The 27,006-nt window shown below is 37.4% G+C and overlaps 1 protein-coding gene across 1 annotated transcript in view; it reads left to right on the top strand.

The window, feature by feature from the left end:
* The window catches only part of POLA1 (DNA polymerase alpha 1, catalytic subunit), a 317,031-nt gene that overhangs the window by 105,597 nt on the left and 184,428 nt on the right, over window positions 1-27,006 (top strand). Inside the window, exons 27-32 of the mRNA XM_059680284.1 lie at window positions 7,668-7,700; window positions 8,472-8,564; window positions 9,705-9,910; window positions 11,953-12,085; window positions 17,646-17,777; window positions 23,730-23,904. Coding sequence (XP_059536267.1) covers window positions 7,668-7,700; window positions 8,472-8,564; window positions 9,705-9,910; window positions 11,953-12,085; window positions 17,646-17,777; window positions 23,730-23,904 — 772 coding nt within the window. The remainder of the gene's footprint in view (window positions 1-7,667; window positions 7,701-8,471; window positions 8,565-9,704; window positions 9,911-11,952; window positions 12,086-17,645; window positions 17,778-23,729; window positions 23,905-27,006) is intronic.

Genomic DNA, 27,006 nt, shown 5'->3' with positions numbered 1-27,006 from the left:
GCCCCTAGGGGGAAACAGCATGTGAAAAGTACAGAAGTAAAGAAGCAAGAATAGAGCATGGCTTGTTCAATGAAATCAAAATCTTTCAGGAAGGCTGGATTGAAGAATGAATATGGGAAGCATTAGAAGATGAGGTGGACCTCAACCAGATCTTGGGTCAAACTAAGGGGGTTGAATTTCATTTCAAAGAGTACATTTTAGAAAGAACACTGGGAAAGTGTGAAGAATGGCTTGGGAGGTAGTAATGCTGGAGACAGGTGGTAGGCTAAGAGTGGTGAGGGCCTGGAGGAGGGATAGCATATTGGCAGGGGGTGTTGAGCAGGGGGAACACCACACTGGAAAGCTACAGTGAAACTTGTTAGCTCATTGGATCAGAATGAAAGTCAGCCCTTTGTTTTAGTTGAAGGCTTTTGGAGAAGCCATTTGTCATGTTTGGAGCTGGTTGCAGTTTTGGATGTGATGGGTGGAGTTTAGAATGAATGCTATGGGATAGACAATTGAGTATGGGCCCAGAGAGAGAAAATGTTGAGTCATCAGTGTAATATCACTGATTCTCAACCAGGGGCAGTTTCCCCTCCATGAAACATTTGGCAATATCTGAAGACAATTTTGGTTGTCACAACCGGAGAGTGTATATATCTGCATGTCTGTACCCACATGCATGCTACTGGCATCTAGTAGGTAGAGGTCAGGAACAGCCCCTCATGACAAAGAATTATCTGACCTAAAATGTTAACAGTGTTGATGTTGAGAAACCCTGATATATATAGGGTGTCCCCCCCAAAATGTGTACACACACTTTGAGGAATTATAAAGGCAGTGCTTCTAAAAATACATTTCATTTTCAGCCCTAGCTGGTTTGGCTCAGTGGATAGAGCGTCGGCCTGCGGACTGATGGGTCTTGGGTTTGATTCTGGTCAAGGGCACATACCTTGGTTGCAGGCTCGATCCCCAGACCTGGTCGGGGCACGTGCAGGAGGCAACCAATCGATGCGTCTCTCTCACATAGATGTTTCTTTCTGTGTCTCTCCCCCTTCCCTTCCATGCTCTCTAAAAAAAACACACACAACAACAATGGGAAAATATCCTTGGGTGAGGATTAACAAAAATAAATACATACATACATAAAATACATTTCATTTTCAAAATTGAGCTATTAGCTGTTAAAGTGTGTATACATTTTCGGGGACACCCTGTATATGCAGATGTGTATATATTTTCCTGGGTGGGGGCTGGGGGAAGAACTCAACAGAAGGTGTTGGATGTTTTTATGTACCGTAAATACACTCACCCACATTATACTAAGTGCATAAAGATGTATGCAGAAAACTTGTGAGAGCTTACTTTTTCTAGTTATTTTGCAACCACATAGTCCTCAAAAGCAATCTAGAATATGGAAATATGTTTTTGTAGTGCTAATTATCTGTGTTGGACATATTAGTGTTCCCTTTGCCTAAAATTAAAGAAATGAATGTGGTTGAAATGCAAAATAACCAGATAGAAAGAAGTGATATTTCTACAAGTTCAACTTGGGTTCTTAAGTTTTTGGATCTGGAAGGAATCTCAACCTTTTCATTTTATAAATGAGGATGCTAAGACCTAGAGAGGGAAGTTTCAGACCCCTGACTTATTTTTAATATAGTGTTTTATTTTTGCAAAGCATGTTTTCAGTGTAAAGTTCTTTGCATTCCCACCTAGCTCGGGGGACTAGGTGGTAGGTAGTATAAAATCGCAATTTTAAAGAAGGGAAAAGTAAGGTTTAAGGGCAGTAAGGGACCCTGTGTCATGGGAATCTTAAAGGGGTGGAGACAGAAAGTAGGGTGCTTATTAAATCCATAGTCCTGCTCCTTGAGCATCTCATACAGAAGATACACACTTCAGAAAAACAGGGGACAGGAAAATAGGGAAAAGGTAATCTAATATAATGAGGATGAAATAAATGTTCGCCAGGTGGGAGAAGTGAGTAACATTGAGTCCTGCTTGGAAACTGCTGAAATTGGGAGAAGGGAAAGCTTAGACAATGGTTGGATTACCAAAAATCATAATATTTATATTTCTAATACGTCTCTCTTCCCTATCCTTCAAAACCATTCATTTGCTACCCCTATTATGCTAATGTATTATAAAAAACTTTCCAGTTTATTTCTAATTTTGTCATCAGTAACAGAACTCTAAAGCCATAGAGATTTCAGTTGTCATTCTATTCATACATTATTTGTGCAGATTTGACCTTACCCATCATGCTTAGCCAGTAGAATTTCTGTTGTGTTTAGCTGCATCACATACTGAAGTGGGTTTCTTGATCGTAGATATCACTATAATAGACATGTGCTTTTGGAATAGGAGCTTGAAACTTTTTTTAACTGTGGCAAGTTAGTGTTTTCTCTCTCTCAGTATTAATAAATACTGTTTTCGCCTGTAATAGCACCTAGAAACATTTTATGACCTTTGAATGCATTACAGGACACCACTTTCTGTCCTAACAAGAAATGAAACCTCAGCTTTCTCCTGGTCTTGTTAGGGGAACCTGTAAATATACACCTCGGTGGTAGTTGTGCTTAGGTCACTGCTGTTAATCCAAGGGTAACAAACATGCTCCTACTGCTTAGTAAACCACATTGTGGGTGTATCCCTGAAAAAATTATTTTCTTTAGGAAACCCTTTTTTTGAAATATATTTCCATTTCCTTTTTAGTCCCCATCACCCTTCACCAGCCTTCAGAGCCTCAGGTTGGGGTTAAAACACCTTTTCGTATTATTTTAATTATTGCTTTCCCAGCCCCACTCCTTTCCTGTTTCCCCCTCCTCTTTTCCCCTAACGGCGCTGTTCTGCAAAGCCTGGAATGATTGATATGATGGCAGTGCTGTCATTCTTTTTAACCAAAAAAAAAGTCATTTTTGTTCTAGTTATTTTAATAGAGTCCCATTAAAGATGTATTGCTGACTGAAATATCGGCATGAAGGGCTCTCACTGAGCTGAGCCCAAGAATTAAGAAGTCAGGAAATCGGCTGCTGCATTGCAAGAGAGCCTTGTGTGACACCGAATCTCCTGATTGGGGAGATCATTACTGCTATTATGACTCGACTTGCGTAGGAATTTTAAATTCCATCTGAATGTCAGTAATAACCCTCTTAGCAAATTATCCTGAATAAAATCACGAAGGCATTTTATATAATAGGTGTTGAATTACTGGATAGATTTGCTAATTAAATACTCTTTGTTCTGCTGCAGTTGACATTACAGGGTAAGATCTTGAACAATTATTCTCAACAGCTGTACTTTGTTAAGGGAAAAATTAACCACAAAGTTTATTTTTTTACACTTGAAGTTGGCAGATTTTTGAAATGTGCTTGAAAAATTCCATCATCCAATTGGTAATGAGTAGATAAATATGCAGGTGTTGCTGTGAAATCAGATAACTGCAGACTGCCTTATTAATGAATTTAGCAAGCCTTTGTAGCCCTGTTTTCTAGCTGTTAGCACTTACAAAATGATTTTCTGTCAGAATGGGAGCTTTAATATTAGGCTTGTCACTTTAAAGTGAACTTATGAGCGGTCATCTTGCAATCACCGTACCTTGTGTCTAGTAGACCTTTCTGAATACCTGTGGCTTTTTTGTAAAATGCATTTCCTAATGGGGAAAATATCTGTAATGCATGTTTTTGATTGTTGCCTTCCAGAAAATTTATGTGGTGTAGGCTTTTTAACAAGGCAGTGAGACACAGTGAAAAGAAAAAGAAACATGAGATCCAGCTAGGAGATCAAGTTCTTGACTTTATTACTTTGGGCAAAATTGCAGAGCCTAATTTTCCTCCTCTGTAAAATGGGGCTTATAATACCGCCTACCCTTAGAATTATATATTTGGCATTCTACAAATATTCATTAATAGCCACCGTGTATTAGGCCCTCTGCTAGATCTTGAGATGTTGGTAATCCACTGGCTACCCAACAGCTGAGCCTTCCCCAGTGAGCAGTTTGAATTGAGGGCAGCTTTGCGGTGATCCTGCTCATTAGCACTTGGACTGGATAGGGCACTGTGGTAGCCACCATCTAGAACTGCTTAGTGAAGAAACACGAGAAGTAGCAGTCAGCCTGGATGTGGGTTGTCTGGCCTAGGATGGACTGAAGAATTGACAAGCTGTAGAGAGGACCTTGAACTTGAGACATCATTGTCTTTAGTTGCTGTTGAGGTTCACTGGAAAGATGGTGATTAAAACTATCCACAGAAATTAGTACAACCTCTGTGGAGAGCTATTTGACTATATTTATTTAAAAATTTTGAATATATAACCTTTAACCCAATAAGTCTTCTTGTAGGAGTTTATCTTGTTACTGGCATATTGGCAGGTTCTACATGTGTGATGATTACTTGTTGAAGTGTGGTTATAAAGGAAAAGATTAGAAATAACATACATGTTCAGTAATAGAGCACAAATTAAGTCATGATCAGTTCATACAATGGAATACTATGTAGCCATTAAAAAAGAATAAGGCAGCTCTTTATGTGTGGGTATGGAATAAGCTCTAAGATAAAGTGTTAGGTGAAAAAAGAAAAGCAGGGGTTAGTTTTCTCCCATTTCTGTGCAAAACATCCACCAAGAGGTTTCTGCCAGTAAAGAGAAAGCCATTTTGGTAGCAGCCCTCTCGTGAGTGGAAATGGTTGTGAGTTGTTGGCGCGACAGAGTGGGGTGGGTGATGGTTTGCTTCATGGCATCAAGGAAGAGTAGAAGCAATTGGCTACTGCATATGCAGCGTTGCAGTGAAAGGTTGGCAGATTGTTCCTGAGGTATTTTACTTGGTTCGTAACAGTTCCTTTGTGGAATTGTCCCTTGTGATGAGGAAAGCTAAGCCTAGCAGGGTGGAAGGGGCAGGGGATGAAGAGAACTCATGATAAGTAGTTCTGTCCTCACTGTGATTAACTTGACTCAGGTGGATCTCATTATTGCCCTTTTCCAACCAATGCTTTCCCTGTAATTTAAATATTAAAAAATGAAGATGAAGTGGAGGAGAGTGATTGTTTTTTCTGAGTTAAGTGAATTTTAATGTCTAGTAGAAAAGTAATTGGGATTACTGTGAGACCTACCAATCAACTAGCAAACAATCTTGTTGTTGTTTTTTAAAAAATGTTCTTATTGATTTCAGAGAGAGGAAGGGATAGGGAGAGAGGATTAGAAACAATGATGAGAATCATTGGTTGGCTGCCTCCTGCACGCCCCCTAGTGGGGATCAAGCCTGCAGCCTGGGCTCTATCAAACTGACCTGGATCATAGGTTGACACTCAACCACTGAGTCACACTGGCCCAGCTAGCAAACAGTCTTATGTGCCTATTACATGTGAAGTCTGGTGTTAGGCATAAACATGTCCGCTGACCACTAAGAGCTTGTGGTCTAGTTGGGGAGTGGACTAAAAACTGTTTCCAGAATGGCATTACCATGATTATCTTGAGCCAGTGGTCCTTAACCCCACTTGCAACATAAGAATCATCTTGAGAGCTGTTTAGAAACATTGCTGGCACCAGTTATTGGTATTTTTAAAAAAGATTCCCAGGTGATTCCACTGTGCAGCCATTATTAAAACCACTGGTTAGCCTAATCAGTATTACCACTACCCCCAGGGCAGGGGAAGGGCTTCCTGCCCTAAGAACATAGGACAATGAATGAACAAAATTGGGAGACAGTAATGGAGGGGGGGCGCGAAGGAAATGGAAAGTAATGGGTAGATATAAAAGATATTCTAAGGTCAGGATTTATAGGGCTTTGTAATATGAAGGATAAGAAAGACAGAAATATGAGGTTCGAGCTTAGTTGACAGTGAGAACTATTGTGGATAGAAAAAGAAATATAAATGAAGTAAGTCTGTCTGGCCCATTGGAAAAGTGACTTCTGGTTTAAACCGATGCTTTGAAAAAATGGGCGGTAGTGAAGAGAAAATAGCCTGGAATGACTAATGCCCCATATTTTGGAGTCAGAGTACTTGGGTTCTTATCCTTGCTCTGTCACTTACTGGGACAAATTATTTCCTCTTTTCTTTTGCATCTAACAAATGGGGATATTAATAGTGGTTACTTCTTGGGGACCTTGAAGAATAACATGAGAAAATACACAAGATGCTTGTAGTAGAGTATCTGCCCCCCACACACACACACATCACATTCTGGGTGCTCATTATGTTATATTACTTTTCTTTTCACATAGTATGATATATTTTCTTTATTTTATTTTATTTTTGAAAATATTGGGGTGACATTGATTGACAAAAACCATACAAATTTCAAGTGTACAACTCAATAAAACATCATCTGCACACTGCATCATGCACCCAACGCCCCAAGCAAAATTTATTAAATTTGTATTACTTCTGATCTGGTCCCTGATAATTTAGATCTGTTTTGGTACATATCCACATTATAACCTATATGTGTCTAATCTTATAGCTATACAGGCCTTGGGACAGACCTTTCTACGGATATTATCTGTATGATTGTCTTCATTCACTGAATGTTTATTGAGCCCCACTTCTGTACTATCACTATGCTAGCTTCGGGCCTATAGAGAAGGTCTACTTTCTGCCTTCAAGAAATTTAGTGTAGAGAAGAAATGTAAATCTAATATGTATTTTATATATATTTTGCTTTTACTTTTTAAGATCCTGAATACTATGAGTAAGAATTGGCAGATTTGAAATGCTCTGTCACAATTTTTTTTCAGCCATGCAGTTCTATTTAAATATTAGTAATGAGAATAGTTGCCTTTTTTCCATATTATAAAGGGATACAGTCAGTTCTTGAATAATGTCATTTTGTTTGTCGTTTCATTATAACACTGGTGAGAAAAAAATCTTCCCAGTTGGGGCCACTGTCTTGTGTGGAGTTTGCATGTTCTCCCCATGTCTGCGTGGCTTTTGTCCAGTTTCCTCCCACATCCCAAAGATGTGCATGTTTGGTGAACTGGAGTCTCTACATTGTCCCAGTCTGAGTGAGTGTGGGTGTGGGTGCGAGTGCACCCTGCGATGGAAAGACGTCCTGTCCAGGGTGGGTGCCCACCTGTGCCCTGAGCTGCCAGGATAAGCTCTGGCCACTGGTGACCCTAAGCTGGAATAGGCCGGATGGGAAAGAATATTTTGTTTTTATTCATCTTCCTTAAATGTATGTGTAGCTCATCTTTATTTCAATGTTTACCATTAGAAGTGTTTGGGTGTTTATTTAAAAGTTTGGTGATGTTTTTGTGACTGTAGGAAATATGACACAGGAACTTAATATGACTTAGGAACTTAACTCTTGTTTATGTTAATTAGCCTATGGTTTCCTTATATGTTGTTTCACCCAAAGTCGCAGTTCCCAGGAACCTATCCATGATGTTAAGTGAGGACTTACTGTATTTTTATTATGCATGTTTATTAAATAGAGATCGTTACATAGATCTGTTTTCATAGAGTTTACATCGATCTTTACAACAGATCTTTTTACATATCTCTAAGAATCAACATAGAGGCAAATTTATTTTTTAGATTATGTTGATATTGTTATTTTGAGAATTATAGTTAGAAAATGACCAAGAACTTTAAAAATATATGGAAATAACATCATCGGGCTATTTATCTATGTGTTTATATTTTATGTTTTTGCAATTATGTAATGCATTAATCTTGACTTTCTGTTTCATTTAGATTTTGATGCATACGAAAGAGATGGTACAGAAGGTAATGCTGAGCACTTTCACCATATAACAACTCTTAAACATCATACTTAGTGACATTTTTGTATTCAAGGAAAATTGCAACCCAAACAGACTGGAAATGGCTTCTTAGGATGTCTGGTTTACATTTATAATCCCCCCTAATGGATTATAGCTTTTTTCTTTTACTAACACTGATATGATCTAGCCGCTGCTTGAAGCCTATATGTGAGTGTTTCAAGCAAATTAGTAACAGTGCTAATTAGAGTTTACTTCCTGGCCTTTGTACTGTATGTGCTCTAGTGTTGTTTGCTATGATTGATTTTTTTGGCACTCTCCGTATTCTACTAAATACTGTTTGAAACTGTTAAGAATTTAATATGGATTTGTGCCTCTGAATTTTAAAATCCTATTATGTTTCTGTTCCATAAATTGCCATGACCACTAAGCTTGTGGTACAGTGAGTAAATATAGTCCCCCTTTCCTAGTCTCTTATCCTCCTTTGTATTATTCAGTTACACATTTTGTTTCCATTAAAACTAGACACTTCCCCTGCCATTGTAATATCTGTTTTAAGAAAATTAAGGAGATGTTTTAATGTGGCAGTGTTCACCTTTCTGGTATATTGGGGCTTAATTTTCATTTGTACACTCCTCACAATATGGATAAGAGTAAATATAACCTTTGGAAAAATCCTTGGAATGTGTGATTTCTGTATGGAAAATCTCTAGTTTCATTATGCATAATGGTCACCATGTTTTAGTTGTTAATTTTTATAATTCTTGCTTTTCATTAGATGAATCTTGAAGTTATTTATGGAGATACAGATTCAATAATGATAAACACCAATAGCACCAATCTGGAAGAAGTATTTAAATTGGGAAACAAGGTGAGATAATTTGATAAAATTATCTGTTTTATCTACTTTTGTGAATTATTTTCAACTTGGAACTTCATAAATTCATGTATATGTACATTGTGTGCTTCTGGAAATAATAAACGTAGTGCCTTCAGTTCTTCATCCTCTTTTATTTTTCTTAGCCTCTTCTCTAATTGTTTTGAGGATAAAATTAAAATTGTTTTTTCCTTAAATGATAGATATGGTTGGCCTTTGAGAACAGTCTAAGTCTGATAAGTTTAAGATGTTATCAAGTGAGTACTTATCGCAGGGTTATTCATAAGGAGAAATGTCTCTAGTAGCGTTCAGATGCCTTTCATACACTATTTGATATGAATAAGTACCTACCTACCTACATGCCTATACACACATCTATAATTTTAATTGGTGTACTTAAAATATATTTGAAAAGATAAGGGAACATTTAAAAATAATCATTTGTAGCCTACTACAAATGTTAGCACACTTAGCACACTTAGTGTTTCTTGAGCACTTACTATGTTAAAATATTGTTTCAATAAACTAAAAATAAGGTATCATCTTACAAACTAAGACCTTCCTACCTGTCTTCTCTGAAATGTATGAAATTTGAGCTGTAGTCTTCACTTGAGAGTAAGCCTAGCATATTGTATTCATATTGGACCTTGAAAAACTATATATTTTCCCTAGAGGCGATGGTCTGTGCCATGTCCCTATCAGTAAAGAGCAGGTGACTGTTCATTTATTTGTTCAGCATGTATTTATTTGCTTATATTTAAGGTACTTATATTCAAGGTACAGCGAGATTATAGACATTATTTTAATAGCTCAAGTTTTACTTATTTCTGGACTGTGTAATCTCTAATTCAGTAGTTTGAAGGTAAGTACATACGCTTTTAGATTTTAAAAAGACTGTGTCATAATTTTTATAATTCTTGAGGCTAACCCTGCCAGTTCTGTCCTTGTGCTTTTTTTTTTAAGTGTTCTGCATTGAATCTAAAAATATCGTGTTCCATATATGCTGAGTAAATGCATTCTAGTATCGTGTGACTTCAAGTTCTGTTTAGATTAACTCCTGGGAATTTGTAGCATGTTCATGTTCTTCCTACTAGATGTTTGAGAATATAATATTAATGATTGAAATTTTCACAGGTAAAAAGTGAAGTGAATAAATTGTACAAACTGCTTGAAATCGACATTGATGGAATTTTCAAGTCTCTACTACTGTTGAAGAAAAAGAAATATGCTGCTCTGGTTGTAGAACCAACATCGGATGGGAATTACGTCACTAAACAGGAGCTGAAAGGATTAGATATAGTTAGAAGAGATTGGTGTGATCTTGCTAAAGATACTGGAAAGTGAGTTCTGCTTTGGTTTTTTATTTTGTTGTTTGTCTTTTAAAAATTCAGGTGTGAATGACATGGACAACACTTATGATTCTGCCAAGCACAAGGACACAGCTTCTTTTTTCTTATTGTTATTATTGCATATTAATAATTCTTACTTATTTGGAGGGGAGTTTGATACATTTTTAAAAAGCCACACTGGTTCAGTAAGAGATGCTTGCTGTAGAATTCATCTCATGAGTTTTTACTCATGGTGAGGGTAAACTTTCACATTTTGATCCTTACAGAGTTGGTTTTGTTTAATGTTGTTTTGTTTTTCTATGCTTTTGCTTTAATATTCCTATTAGAGAGTGCCATGTATTGTGTTCCTGTATTATCCTAGAACAGTGGTTCTCAACCGTGGCTGCACATTAGAATCACCTGGGAATCTTTTTTAAAATCCTGATTTCTGGGCTTCATCCTCTGCAAATTCTGCTTCTTTGTTATGGGGTGGAGCCACAACATTAGTAACAAAGAAACAGGATTTCTGGAGGATGAGGCCCAGACATCAGGATTTTAAAAAGATTCCCAGGTGAATCTAATGTGCAGCAAAGGTTGAGAACCACTGTCCTAGAACCTTTTAGGAACATAATTGTTAAGGCATCCCCATTTTATGGCTTAAAATGTCCTAGGATTCAGAGTGGACCATGGAGTGAGACTTTGTTCCCACCAGTATAATTTGTGTGCAAATATTCTTACCTAAGGTTAATTTAAGAGCTAGTTCTCAAAAACCATATGTCCCTCAGAAATATTATGTACCTCATGAGTGACCCCCTAGCTTTGCACCTGAGACTAAAGATTGTATTAAGACCTGTTTCATTTTTTTAGGATCATATTAATTTATAAAACACCCATTTAGAAAATGAATTGTTGGATACGTTATTTGCCATCTTTCCAGATATTCCTGGTTTGTGATCCTGAGCCATTCTGAAAATAGAAGAATTTTTTTTTCTTGAAAGCGAAATTTTAAATTAATTTTAACATTGCTGAATATCAGCATATTTTACTTGTTTTCCATTCTTCCTCTTGTTTTCAAGTCAGGAGATTGTGAGCAATTGTTGCTTCTGCAAACTACTCTTGATTAGGCAAAGTTGATCATCCAAGTATAGGTCACTGTTAGCCTTTTATGAAATGTAGTTTGAAATGCTTCATTGCCCCCAAATGTACCAAAGATGAAAGTACTTTGTATAGACTGTCGATTAGAGTGTTCTCTTCAGCTTTGTGTTTTCCAAGAAAAGATGCATCATAATAGAAGTAAATTTCTCTGAGTTAGAAATGTATTAGTAATTAAAGCTATACAAATGTTTTTGTCAGGGTTCTTTTTCTGACAAATTATAATGCAGCTGTCAAACCCTCGCTCTGCATTTTTCTCAGAAATGGATAAAATATTGGCTTTCTTACTCCTTTTCGTTTTCTTTTTTTCCTTTTTTGTGGGAGTCTGGTGGAATAACGCGACGTTTTTAAGGAATAGTGTAAAGTTAGAGAAGAACACTGAGCAATATAATGAAGCTGAAGAAAGAAAAGTTTGAAATATTTGTGTGTTTTTAAAATTTACATAGAGAGCTGTATATTTCTACTTACTTAGCTAATGATCATCTAAGGCAGAGATGATATCTTGATATCAGAGCTAACATCTTGGTGCTTTATGAGGAAAGTGAAATACTTATCGTCTGACATTTTAACTTATGAGTAGAGTATAACTGCTTTTGAATTTTGTAATGGCTTAAAAATACAATGGAATATATACCCTTTCTGTCTGTACTTTTGTATGATGCATTAGATGCTGCATAAAAAATTATCTGTATGTCTAAGGGCAAACCTGACAGTCCAAGGTTGGTAAACCTTTGGCAGAGTTAATGTTAAAAAACAAATAGTAATGGCCTTTTAGACTTTAACCCTCATGTTAGCTTTTATTACAGTTCTTGTCCACATGTTAATCTATTGGCATTTATCTTTTTTCACCTTTATTAATGAAGTATGATATTTAAAAAATCGGTCCCTCTCTTTTTTTGCAGCTTTGTCATTGGCCAGATTCTTTCTGATCAAAGCCGGGACACTATAGTGGAAAATATTCAAAAGAGGTTAATAGAAATTGGAGAAGATGTGCTAAATGGCAGTGTCCCAGTGAGCCGGTTTGAAATTAACAAGGTAAATGTAGCATTTATTGCTGAGCCCAGCTGTTGCCACGTGTTTTTCTCCTCCTTCAGATAGTTGAAGAACCACCTCATCCTTGCAATTGAAATAAATTCTAGCTGGTGATGAAAGCTGCTTAACAACTATCTCACAGACTGCGCATTAGCATAAAACTTCCTGTTCCAGCCACTGGTACCTCCATGTCTGCTGCAGGGCCTTCTCTCTTCATTCTTACTTTAATTCATGGAAGCCTTCTTCCTAGACCAGTGGTTCTCAACCTTCCTAATGCTGTGACCTTTTAATACAGTTCCTCATGTTGTGGTGACCCCCAACCATAAAATTATTTTCATTGCTACTTCATAACTGTAATGTTGCCACTGTTATGAATCACAGTGTAAATATCTGATATGCAGGATGTATTTTCATTGTTACAAATTGGACATCATTAAAGCATAGTGATTAATCACAAAAATAATATGTAATGTTATATGTGTTTTCCGATGGTCTTAGGCGACCCCTGTGAAAGGGTCGTTCGACCCCAAAGGGGTCGCGACCCACAGGTTGAGAACCGCTGTAGAGTTTCTGTACAGTAATATAGTTAGTTAATGTTTCAGGGACTAGAGAGTACTGCCTTCTTCATAGTCCTCCTAAGTTATAGTTGTTTGGGGTCAGGCCTGTCAGCTGAGAGAGAGAGAGCATGTGCGTGCGTGAGTGCCTGTAACTCCACAGAAGGTGATCCTTAGAGGTACTGTAATTAAGCAGGTTTTTTAGGACCTAACTATAAGTTACGCTTTATGGGCAGTCTTAGTTGTTGAAAATAGGGAATACTTTTTTCTTACCTAGTTTGAAAAAATAAAATCCTCATTTACAAGATGTTAGGTTACAGATTTTTCCCATTCACAAAGAGTAAGTACCCTTACATACTTAGAAGCTAATTTTGTAAATACCATTTTAGCAGTTTTGTGATAAATAGATTTTGTTCTCCAAGCTCATAAAATGTAATTTTAATAAAAGATAATATAATCTTTACATTAAATGGAAATTTTAGAATTAAAACTCAATCATAGTTCGCTTATGATAAAAGTAATGCTTGCCCCAATATTTTCAGTACCCACCTGGCTTTGTAAAGTATATGATTGTCTAACCACTATACTGTACACATGTAACTAATACAAAATAATATAGGATATAATCTAACTTAAAAATAAAAAATTGTATTTTAAAAGAGAAATACTATCAAAAGAAAAAAAGCAATGCTTGCCATTTTTGCAAACATTTTTACGTTGCAGCAATTACAATATTAAAATACTGAAATCTATTTTCACTTAACATAAGCAATTTTTTTCACATTTTTATATTACCTTAAAAACCATCTTGTATATCAGTGTGTTAATCTTATATTTCACTGATAAAACTTTATTTAAATTTTTTGTTTGATTATTTAAATTATTTATTTTTGCTATTGTAAATAACTATATTAAACATCTTTGTCCATTTAACTTTTTGTTTTCGGATCAGTTACTTTCTTAGTTTAGAATCCTTGAAGTGGAATATTTGAGTCAAAAGATACGAAGATCTGTATGGCTATTGTCAAATTGCTTTGCAAGAAGGTGATACCAATTGATAATAAGAAAATATGTGCCAATTTCACCACAGATTTGCTTGTATTGGTGATATTTCACTGGCGATGCAATCATTGGTGATATTTAAATAAAACATTGCTACCATAATGGATATGAAACAAAATTTCACTATTGGATTTCATTTACATTTCTTTGATTTCTAGAGAGAATGAATATTTTCTATGTATGTTCTTATGGTTTGTATTTAGTCTTAGGTAAGTCACTTGTTCATTACACTTTGACCCGTGATATCTTTAGTCACAAAAGAAGACATTCATTTATACATAAAAATATTGAATTATAAGAGAATGTGTACCTTGGCACTAGCTCTTCACTTTAAGTGATGCAATGGCATGGAACTACTTGTAAAATCTAGAAAATGGTTTCTTTTTAGATTTTGTTTTGTCTCTCAAAAATTTGAATTGAGTAAGAGTTATTACTTTAATCTGCCTCTGATCAATTTTAGCATCTATTCTGCAGACTGTATCCTTGACACTGTCTAACTTCTTAGAAGTGTGTGATTCCATGAGTTTGGAAGGCTTAGTCTAAACATGAATACATTATTGGCAAAATAACACTGAGCACATGTCCTCTAGGGTAGTGGGCCCACACCGTCATCTCATATGAATGATGAGACAGTATTACTAGTGTGCAAAGAAACCTGGAGTCATAAACATACTGGCAGTCTTCAAGTTCTCATGAACAGTCTACAATTTTGTTATTTTAAAGTTTTTATTATTGAAAATTTTAAAATTTGATATAGAAGTAGACTGGTATCATGAACCCCCATGTACCCATCACTCAGCTTTGATAATTATCAACTTACAGTGATACATTATTATCATTAACTAGATGCCCAGTGCATGAATTCGTGCACTAGTGGGGTCCCTCGGCCTGGCCTGCGGGATCGGGCCAAAACTGGCTCTCTGACATCCCCTGAGGGGTCCCGGATTGTGAGAGGGTGCAGGCCAGGCCAAGGGACCCCACTGGTGCACGGTTGGGGCCAGGGAGGGATGCAGGAGGTTGGCCAGCTGGGGATGGACCAAGGGAGGGCTCCAGGGCGTGTCCTGCCTATCTCACCTAGTCCCAATCGGCTAGATGCCAGCAGCAAGCTAACCTACCGGTCAGAGCATCTGCCCCCTTGTGGTCAGTGCACATCATAGTGACTGGTCGACAAGTCAACTGTCTGCCCCCTGGTGATCAGTGCATGTCATAGTGAGTGGTTGAGCAGCCTTAGCATATCATTAGCGTATTACACTTTGGTTGAATGGACGACCAGACACTTAGCATATTATTAGGTTTTTATTATATAGGATAATAGTACTTAGTGTGAATGGGGCTGTGCATAGTTTTTTTCCTGTGGCAGAACTGAAACTGACTTACTGTCTATATATCCTCCATTTCACTTGAAGTGAGCTATAAAAGAACTCATTTGCTTATTTAATCATCTATTCATCAAACATGGAGTACTTCTTATGTGCACAGTACTAGATTCTGGGTTATAAAAGTGAATGAGCAAAGCATGGTCTATATTTTCAAGATGTTAATGGTCTCTTGAAGATATTTACTGTCCTCTATTTTTATACTTATTTTTCAAAACACAATGCAATATACAGAATTGTATATCTGAAACCTATATAATTTTATTAACCAATGTCACCCCAATAAATTCAATATTCAATAAAAAAGAATTTCTGCAGATATAACTACAATAAATTCTAATGAAAAGACTCTCTATTTAATAATTATTCCTGCAGCGGTTCTCAACCTGTGGGTCGCGAACAATGAAAATACATCCTGCATATCAGATATTTACATTACGATTCATAACAGTAGCAAAATTACAGTTATGAAGTAGCAACGAAAATAATTTTATGGTTGGGGGTCACCACAACATGAGGAACTGTATTAAAGGGCCCCGGCATTAGGAAGGTTGAGAACCACTGACGGTAAGCTGTTTATATGTCAGAGGTGATTTGTCCTGTTAACATTTGTCTGAATATTTATACTGTTTAAAACTTGTGAGCATTTCAGTTTTTACTTTTATCTCTTTGAAAAAGCAGTGGAATAGAAGAGTCTATGTATATGACTGGTTGTGGATGGTCTTATTACAGGATGGATAGATAGATGTAGATATAGATATAGATAATAAAATTTCAATAGCTATAGATGATGCTGGTAGGAGTTGAAAATGGGAGGTTAGCCTAGGGTGGAGGGATGAAGTGGTATTTACCACTATAAAATTTTAGCCCTTGTTGCCACAAACAACTGATTTTCTGAACTACTGTAGTCTTAGCTTAAATATATTTCATAAAGTAACACAAAATGTGACAGCTGATTTTTATAGAAGTGGCTAATTTGAGCCTAAACCACCAGAAAGCATTTTCCCCCCAAAATCAAGGCACCTAAAACTAGCTTGTAAAACCCCCAATAGTCCCAATTTAATAATTGGAAAGTATGTCAGATGAAATTCAGAATTTCTTAACATTGCACTGAAGTATAGTCAATTGGAGAAGATAATGGTTTTCTCAAGTAGAGTTATATTGATTAAGATTTCTAGGCTCTATTACCCAACTGAGTCAATCAAGACTTCGCATAATTCAAGTTTGAGGAGATTCAAATACTTGGAGAGTTTCCTAGGCACTCTCGTACACTGAGCGTCTGATTTAGAAAGTGTATATAATGTGGGTATGTGCAGCCGTGTTTGAGGACCTGCTTTATTCTAATCTGTAACAGTTCTCAGATTTCCTAGCCTCAGGACACCTTCACACTCTGAAAATAATTGAGGCCTCTAAGAGCTTTGGTTTATGTGGTTTGTGTTGATATTTACTGTGCTAGAAATTAAAACTGAGAAATTTTAAGAGCATTTATTTATTTAACAGCAATAAGCCCATCATGGTATTATAAAAATAACATTATAAAATAACTATTTTAAAACAAAAACAAATTAGCCAGAGGAGTGACATCATTTTACAATTTTGCAGATCTTTTTAATGTCCAGTTTAGGAGAATACATCTGGATTCTCATGTGCTTGCACATCCAATTTGTTGTGATGTGTGGCTTAGGTTGAGTATAGGAAGAAAATCCAGTTTCCACAAATACGTTGTTGGAAAATGGAGATGTATTTCAGTAACTTTTTTCAGATAATTGTGCATATTCTTCTTTGATTCTACACCAAGACTCTCTAAGTAGTGTTTTTTAAAGGTTATTTATAATGTGGAATCTGAAACCATGTCAGTGAACTTTGCGTACTCTCTTACATTAAACTCTGTTGGTCTGTGTTGTACTTTGATTGGCTATTTTACCCGTGCATGACATTATGCTTGAACTTAGTGAATTAATTTAGAGTGAGTGACATCATTTATCCTGCAAACATTTGGTTGCTACTGTACGTCAGGTATCATTCTGAGCACTGGGAATGCAGCTGTGAGTAAGGGTGCATTCCTGGCGCTTACTTTCTGTTAGAGACTCATCATTCTGCCTTTGTAGAGCTTAAGTTGACAGTGGGAGTAAATCCAGTGATTTATGGTACCTTTGGGATTTATTTAGGCTAGAAAAGCTTTTGAGAAACACATCCGTAAGTCAGAGTAGCTGTTATCCGTCATCCATCAGTCCTAACTGATCAGTTAATTCAGTGAGAGAATCGCAAACATTAGGAGAAACTCTAAGATTGAATTTATAGTCTTATTTTTTTATGTGTAAGTATTATGTGTCATAGCCCATAAACTTGTATTTTTATTTTTTTTTTTGTCAAGGTTGCATCTGGTTACATTAGTTACTAAATGCAGGAGGATGGAATGTCTAAAGATTCTGTGACAGTGTTTTCTACATATATCTTATGTCATTTCTATGTTTATGTATGATTCTAGCAAAGATATATTAGTGTATAGCTGTGTGAGAAGGGTTTTCTTTTAAAGTTTGGGGCATTTTGTTCCCTCTTTTTCTCTTTTAGGCATTGACAAAGGATCCTCAGGATTACCCTGATAAAAAAAACCTACCTCACGTACATGTCGCTCTCTGGTTAAATTCTCAAGGAGGCAGAAAGGTGAAAGCTGGAGATACTGTGTCGTATGTCATCTGTCAGGTAAAAATATCATAATTAAGACTCATACCACTTATGACACAAAGTAAAATCCAAATGGCCACAATGTCTTATTTTAATAGTCTTTAAGATAATTGATACTGTCAAGAGATGGTTTATAGTCTGATTGGTTTTACAGCATTTAAAAATAGTCAGGATATGGCATATTTTATTAAAATTTTTGCAAAACAAAGACGTGTATTTTGGGTCACTGAAATTATTTTGGTGAGACAGGTATATGACAGTAACTACAGTTAACTTCAGTGAAAATGTATATAGGTTTGGTCATATGTCCAGCAGCAGTCATTTATCATTCCTTTTGCCACAGTTTCCATTATGAATATTGGTAGAATAAGAGAGTAAATGCGTTTTCCCTAGCCTTTTTTCAAAGAGTTATTTGAAAGAAATACAAAATGCATGATTATATGGATAAAGGTGAGATATCCTAAAAATATACCTTATGGAGAAAACACAAATTACCAGTTTCCAGTTTTTTTTTCCTTTCTTTTGAGTGGAGGGGGCCTAGAACCCACCTTCTTTCCTTCTCCCTGTTCCACAAGGCAACTCTGAGGAACCTCTAGGCCTTATAGAGCGCAGCTTGACACCACTTACTGGTTTCATTTGAGAGTAGCATACCTCTAACAATTAGGGATGGGGAGAGAGGGTAGGACAGAAGAGCAGTTCTTTTCTTTGAAAACACTTCAGTTGGAACAAAGGAGAGGTCTCGGTCTCATTCCTTCTCTCTGTAAAAAAAAAAAAAAAGCCAGTCATAGCCTTTATCCAGATTCTTTAAAATGATTATGATCTGGCCTGTCTACCAAAAGGCATAATTCATTTGAATAAGACTGCTGCTTTTAAATTAATTATTGCATTGTGTTGTTACAGTAAGAAGTTTAGATAAGCCTTAAACTTCATTGCAATAGCATTGATCTTTGTCGAACTACACTCAATGTGTTTTTAAATCATAGAGTCTTTTCAAATTTAAAAGTCATTTGCTAATATCTGCTCAGTACTGTGGATGATGTACATAACACATGATTTAACTACATGGACAGGAATCGGCACTTGACTCTGTCTCCCTCCTAGGGTTACCCTTGATTAAGAACTGTTACAGAAAACCAATTCCTGCAGGAAAATATTTCCATAAATGTCTGACTCGCTCAAGCCCTTAATGTGCTTTGCATATTGCCTCTGACAATCTCATCTCAAAAAAACAATTTTCATATTATGCAAGTAAAGATTTTGGTAAATAGGCCAGTTTTTTTTTATTATTGTCTTCACATACATGGAAAAGCTCTTAGATTATTAATGAGAGGAGCAATATGGCAGCATATAACTTTAAATAGCATCTAATAATGAAATCCAGCCACAGTTACGTTTTGGCTGAAAGTGGAATGGAGACGTATGGTGGTATAACTGATGTACTAGTATTTAAAAGTCAGAGTTATATTTTTTGATATCTAAATAGTAGGTCTTGCTCGGCCGATATGGCTTAGTGGTTGAACACCGAACTATGAACCAAGAAGTCACTGGTTCAATTCCTAGTCAGGGCACATGCCCAGCTTTGATCCCCTATTGGGGGCATGCAGGAGGCAGCCAATAGATGATGTTTCTCTCTCATCGATGTTTCTATCTCTCTATCCCTCTTCCTTCCTCTCTCTAAAAATCAATTTAAAAAATTTAGCTATTAGGTCTTATGATTTCTTCTTCTCAGGGCTTATTGATACGGAAAAGCTCAAGTGCTGATGCTAATACAGTACAATAAATACAATTTTCTGTCTTTTCAACATTTCCCTTATCCACTGGTACTGGACCTTAACTTGCTTGTTAAACTACAGTTTATTTTTCTTTTTATTAACTTATTCTTCTCACTGTATCCCAAGAAATGCTCTAGGCCTTTAATTTGCCTTTGTCCCCTAGCAGTGGGACATGCTCATTTTCACCAAAGCTGCCTACCTCTTTTGCTTTTAAGCACTCAAATTATTCTTTCTGTGCTTCACAACACAAACATATTTTTAGACTATGTTTTTGAAAATGTATGATCATACATTTTAAGAGAATTGTTTATTGCTCTAAGCAGAAGTGCCCTCCAAGTATAGCCTATCTCTTAAACAGGTTCTCTTTTGTTTAAAATTTACATTTAGAATACAGTGTTCTACTGATAACTTACTCAGACTATAATTTTAGATGAGTTTAGGGTAATGTTTTTGGTATCTAATTTGTATTGTAGTATGTGGTCTTATAAAACCTACATGAATTATTTGCTGATATCTTAACCCTTTGCGGTCGTATTAAATTTGGACATGGGTGTCGTACTGGTCGGAATTAATTTCCATTGAAAGAGCAGTGATACATAACATGCAAGATTATGAAGGACAAACAAGATTTATTAATTCTTTTTTGGAACTACGTCACTACTAGTAGAATCACTACTAACGTTATCACTTTCTACGTCAGAGTCAGTATTCAAGGTGCCAAAATAAAACTCTTCATCGTTACTTTTAGATTCACAGTACACTTCTTTCGATAACTTTCTTTTTGCCATTTTGGAGTATTATTTTGAAATATCTTAACAAGCGAGAATGCCTAATTACAGTTAAATGTAATTTGTAAAGCTTTATTTGGAATTCTGCAAAGTATCTCCGAAGCTTGTCGATTTTTTCACTCTCAAAAGGCGACTGACTCGCCACGGTGTTTTGCATGGCGAGTGTGGAACGACCGTGTTTGTTTATGTTGAGTTTCGATATCTCCGATTTGTCGGGGCAATGTTTTGGTTCATGACAAGGTCGCTTATTCATGACAAGGTCGCTTAGACACTTAAGAGCTTTCAGAGAAATTATGAACTGATACATGAATGAATAGAGTTAAGATTCGTACGGTTCCTTGCTGTGGTGGCTGAGAGCAGACATACAACAGGAACGGTAAAAAAGCTTTGGTGGCTGAGAGTAGACAAACGACCGCAAAGGGTTAAATCGGCTTTCACTTATTGCTTAAGTTTTAAATGCTTAATTATTTAACTTCCAGTGGACATCATTTCCATAAGGCATGACTTTAACACTTTTAGGGGCCCACTTGTCATCTGTTTAAAATTTTTTTCCATTCCTTTTTTACTTAAGATGACTACATAGTTTTGAATGAATTGACTGTACCCAGTTGTCTCTGTGAAGCATGTACTTTGTGAAGTTCACAAATGACTACATGGGCACTTCAAGCAAAACCAACATTATTCCTTAATCTGATTTTAAAGGTATATGCTGTATGTTATTGCATATACCATGGGGGTCTTGCTAGGTTTGAGAAGTAGGTCTTATGTCACAGCCTAAATGTTTTTCTAATACAACACAGCAAAACCTGTCATCCATTCTTTTGCATTTAGTTATGTTTAAGCTCAGATTTTTAAAATACAGTAAGAAATGTGTTTGGGTCACTGTTAAAACTAATTTTTTATGTGACTATGTAAAATAAACCTTTTTCAACTGAGAATATGCTTGGACATTTTCAACTGCTGATGAGAACATCTTCTAATGGTATTTTGGAAAGTAACTCAAGTGCCATTTTTTTAAATACAAGGATATTCATTTATTTTTAGAGAGTGGAAGGGAGAGGGAGAGACAGAGAGAAAAACATAGATGTGAGAGAGATACATTGATTGGTTGCCTCCTACATGTGCCCTGACCAGGGCCAGTGATGGAGACTGCAACTGAGGTATGTACCCTTGACTGGAATCGAACCCGGGAGTATTCAGTCTATGGGCTAATGCTCTAACTATTGAGCAACCCAGCTAAGGCTCAAGTGCCATTTTTTAAAAAATACATTTGTATTTATTTCTGAGAGGAAGGGAGAGGGAGAGAGAGAAACATCAATAATGAGAGAGAATCATTGATCGGCTGCCTTCTGCACACCCCCAGTAGGGATCAAACCTGCAACCCCTGACCTCCTGGTTCATATGTCGACGCTCAACCACTGAGACACACCAGCCGGGCTCAAGTGCCATTTTTTTTTAACTTGCCTCTACAAATCTGATTTTAATTCACCACTAAAAATTAGTAAGCTCAACACTATAATCCTAAGACAGACCATATTTTTTAAAAAAACTACAATTTTATAAATTGATCAGATTTCATGTGTTTATTAAAAGACAATCTGAATATAGTTGTAGTGCATAAAGAAACTGCCCAGGCATTTTTCATACTCATTTTGTCATTGACTGTCATTTTTAAAAATACATATATTTTATAGATTTTTTACAGAGAGGAAGGGTGAGGGATAGAGAGTTAGAAACATCGATGAGAGAGAAACATCGATCAGCTGCCTCCTGCACACTCCCTACTGGGTATGTGCCTGCAACCAAGGTACATGCCCTTGACCAGAATCGAACCCGGGACCCCTGAGTCTGCAGGCCGACGCTCTATCCACTGAGCCAAACCAGTTAGGACCATTGACTGTCATCTTACTCATCTAACAATTCAAACTTCTAAAAGGACAACAATTAAAGTTGACTAATTTTTTACTGTTACAAACTCCTAAAAATAATTATAAGCAAGTCTTTTAATCTGAGGTTTGCTCCCTTTCCAGATATTTCATTATATCTTAGAATAGGTAGAACCTAGTTGATAAATATCCCAGTTTGTTTCCATCAGGAGCCCAGCCAGAGAAAGAGACCCCCACTTCTAGTCTCTGGTAAAGACAGTTGCGTGGAATGTTGCTTTTGCTTTGGGCTGGGCTCTGAGCTGAGAAGGGACTGATTGTAGCAGGAATAAAAGAATAGGATTCACATTATAATCAGTTTTGCAGAGCAGCTGAGCACTGTGAATAGTTATAATTTACTAGTGTGAATATTAAATTCTGTTGTTGCAGACAAGAGGAAGAGTGGAATGAGTTCTTGGATGTTGGTCCAGTAAAGTGATGGACTTTTTGATTCACAGATGATGGTGACATCACCACTGGACTGTATATGGGCCAATTATATAGAATTTCACAACTTCTCTTTTTATAGAGTAAAGAGAAACTCCTTAAAAGGCTCTCTGACCATCCTCCTTGCCTTGAGGAAGAACCATATAAACAGTGCAAAATGGCATGCCCTTTATTCCAGTGGCCAAATAATTTGCTTTAGGCAAACCCCACCAGATACCTCATTAATTTTATTCTTACCTGTTATATCTTGACATAAGTGATGACTCTGGGTTTCATTCCCATCTTTTCCCCTTGCTTATTTGATTCTCAATGATATATGCAGTTCTTGTGGACAGTATTACTCCCAGGGCCTTTAAGATGATACCATGACTAGAATGCCTGCTTGAAGGGGTTGCATTAACATAATAAAGGACCACACATGTTTTTTGTCATCACTCCTATAAGGCCCTCTGACTAGACTAATTGTTAGCAAATCTTCTCAATGTGTTTCTGTGATGTGGCAGTTGGAATTATTTAATCTAGGCGTGCCATTTTGTTGGTTTCATGTTTCAACAAAAAATAGAACACGACACATGCTGGATTTACATTCTTGGGCAGTGGGCGCGATGTTCTCCTTCATCTTCCTACTCTGAGATGCTTATGAAATGTTCACCAATAGGTTAGAAGAACTTCTTGATGTCCTGGGTGGTGTGATTCAGTGGGTTGCACGTCGTCCCATGCACCAAGGAGTTGCCAATTCCATTCCCTGTCAGGGCACATGCCTGAGTTTCAGGCTCCATCCCTAGTAGGGGGTCGTTCAGTAGGCAACCAATTGATGTTTCTCTCATTGATGTATTTTTCTCATTGATTTTTTTTCTCTCTCTCTCCCTCTCCCTTCTTCTCTCTCTGAAAATCAATAAAGAAATATTTTTTTTAAAAAAAGGACTTCTTGGTGTTTGGAATTAAATACACAAAATTTGAATTCTTGTTCCTCTTTTGACCAAGCAAGTGTGTGTGGGGTTGAATTTCTTATAACTTTCCTTGTACTGTGTCCTCTTACAGGATGGGTCAAACCTCAGTGCGAGTCAGAGGGCCTATGCACCTGAGCAGCTGCAGAAACAAGACAATTTAACCATTGACACCCAATACTACCTGGCCCAGCAGATCCACCCAGTTGTGGCTCGGATCTGTGAGCCGATAGACGGAATTGATGCTGTCCTCATAGCAACATGGCTAGGTAAGTGCCCTTAGTTCACATAGCCCCTCCCCTAGCAATAGCAATACTCTCTGCCCTCCCTCCTTAAACTGTTGTGTGCCTTTTTATAGGCCCAGTGCTGAGTCAAGCACTTCTTTGTTTAAAATTGGGCATTTATTCTTGTGGTGGTTTGGTTAATGTCTGTCACTGCTCATAGACTACGAACTCCACATAGTAACCACATGCCTGCTCCATAGTTGGCACTCAGTAAATGCTGATGGAAGAGAGAAGGCAATAGAAAGGATGGAGAAGATTTTGGGCACCATTATAAGTCTCTGAGTTAATACTGTTGTAGCTTTTATTAGTGAACTTAAATGACTATGGAGATTGATGGTATCTTGATTGATTGTCTCTAAAGGTGATGCATGGGAGATGCTGCACATAGCCCAGGAGCAGAGGGAGTGCTTAGTGAGTGCTGTTAGCAGCCACATCCCACCCTCCTGCCAGGCTCCTGCATAAATATATCAGACTCTTCCAGTCCTTGAGATTTGCACATAGTTAGTGCTCAGTGTGCATTGTAGACTGAGATTAGACAGATGAATTATCAAGTCACATATTCTCCATCCTGCTCCTGCTGAGTATGTGTCTGAGCTCTTCCCGCAAGTCCCGTTTCCACTATCCCATCAGTATCTGCTCTGGAAGTGGAAGCTCATTTTTGACATTTGCCTAAGCAAAACATAATTAGGAAGATAAAAATTCTGCTACCCGAATCATCATATAATGTATTCTCAAAGTTGAGTTGTATTTGATGATATTTATAAATCCTCAGCTGGGAGGTGGGAGCATGAGTGCACAATATTTTTTAGCTTCCTTTTTTTCTCGCCTCTGTGTTCAGTGCTTACTCTACCGGATGCTGTGATAAGTACTTTGCATATATTTCTCATTTAATTTCTGCAACAGCCTCATGTGCCTACATTGTATTTGTTCCATTTTACAGAGAAGGAAGCCGATGCTTAGAGGAGTAAGTAACTTGGTCTTGTCACATAGCTGGCAGTGACTGAATTGGGACCCAGCTCTGTATGACTCCAAAGCTTGTACTCTTAACCACTTGTGCTAAATTGTACTGCCCCCTCTTAGCTCTGAGAGGTGATGACATATATTTCAACCAGGAGTGGAATAGCGTGGATTTGAAGGCTCAGGAGCTTTATCTTGTCCCTCCTCTCCCCACTGTAAGCCCCACCCCTCCCCACTGGAAATCCCTGAGCAAAACCATTATTTTGCTTAGAGTACATCTCCCAGCTTTCCCATTTGTAAGATCAAGAACCTGATCTAAATGCTAACCATTACCCTTTCCTTTTTTGGTTTTGGATTTTCCAGGGCTGAGGAGGGGTAAATGGAACAAGCCCTGCCCCATGAGTGATATTTACCAGATAAGTGTGGAGCCTTGTATTGAAGCAAAAGAGCTGTAGAAAAAAGAGTGGTGGGGCCTGCCCAGAGGATAGCCTGTTGCCAGCTGAGCTTAAGAGCAAGTGGGGACCAGACTGATTTTGTTGGTTCTGGGGTCATATTTAAGATCTTTCTTTGTTTTGTTAATTCTTACCCGAGTATATTTTTTCCATTGGTTTTTAGGGCGAGTGGAAGGGAGGGAGAAGGGGGGGAAAGAGAGAAAGAGAAACATCTGTGTGAGAGCGACACATCCTTTGGTTGCCTCCTGCACATGCCCCAACTGGGGCCAGATATCAAACCTGCAACCCAGGTGACATGCCCTTGACCGGGAATCAACCCGAGACTTTCCTGTGCATGGTCTGAAGATCTGACATTGAGCCATGCCTGCCAGGGCTAAAGATGGATTTTATATAAATTAAGCAGTAGGCAGAGCTTGACTTGCTTAAAGCCAGACTTTATCCTAATTACTGGTCATAGGCTGCCTTATGAATCCAGTTTTCACAAATGATTCTGATAGTCCTGGTAGGTCCCATCTTCAGAGGTTTCATGTTATTACTGACAGATCTCAGTCTACAGAGGGAAGCCTCCATGCTTGTGCATAGTCCATGGTCCTGCCATGTCCCAGTCTCTCCTGTCTCATCACCTGCAAGTTCTCAGTGCAGCCCTGACTGTATGGACACTATTCTGGGTAGCTCCTTCTTGGTGCCAGGTCGCTAATTAGAGGTGCCAGAAGGGCCTGTGTCCTCGGCCCTAAGGAATTGATGCTGCCCCCCTTATCTTTTTCTCATTTTTATCTTCTGCCACTTGATAGCAGTTTTTATATTGAGGGTGAATGAGGTTGTCATTATTTTGCAGTCCCCTTCCTCTCCTGCTCATCCCCTTCTCCCACCGCCATCACCAGCGGTATCCATATCTCTATCTACTGGAGTAATAAATCTCATAGTCCTTTATCTCTCCCTGTCTCCTCATAGGAGATACCACATTAATGGAGTTCAGGACAGTATGTGCCAGGCACTATGAAGATCTGTAAAAAGCACTGGAGCTGGCCAGGCATATATTGCATGCATTTGCACCCTGCCCTATTCAGGAACTGCACTTTGATCTGCATCCTTTATTCCTCTACCCCAAGTGAAAAATTAGGGTGGCTGTCCTTCATTAGGGGATTTGAGGCCCCTGTTATCAGTTCTCACTTAGCCTGTGGTTTTAGAGAGGAGGAGGGTGGAGATGGGGAAGTGGTGGTAAAGTAAGGGGAGTGTTAGGGGGTGCGTAGTTTCTAAGAGGTGCAAGCTGTAGGCATAAAATTACTATAATTTGTTTTTAAAATTCTAAATCTGTTTTCTTTATGTAAAAAAACTGCAGTTAGTGAACTGACACTGTTAAATAAGTTGAAGTGTAAAAATGTATACATAGAATACAAGCCCTCCAACTGCCTAATCACAGACATAAAATAATTCTCTTGCTTTTAATGTAGTTTTTATCTTTGATTAATGAAATGTATTATAGTGTTGAAACTTTACTGAAGTTTGATACTTTGTCCTTTTAGTTGGTACAAAGAAATCAAGAATAATGGCATAATTTCATTTAGGAAAATTATTAAGTTCATGATTTTTTATTTTTAAGATTCTTTTGTGGAGAGCAACTATATTTTTCAACTACCTTTTTCTTTTTCTATTGCTTTTATACTGCTTTCCTTGAAAT

This window comes from Myotis daubentonii, chromosome X (assembly GCF_963259705.1).
Source record: "Myotis daubentonii chromosome X, mMyoDau2.1, whole genome shotgun sequence".
NCBI classification, from domain to species: Eukaryota; Metazoa; Chordata; class Mammalia; order Chiroptera; family Vespertilionidae; genus Myotis; species Myotis daubentonii.
This window is presented reverse-complemented; position numbering and strand designations above follow the sequence as displayed.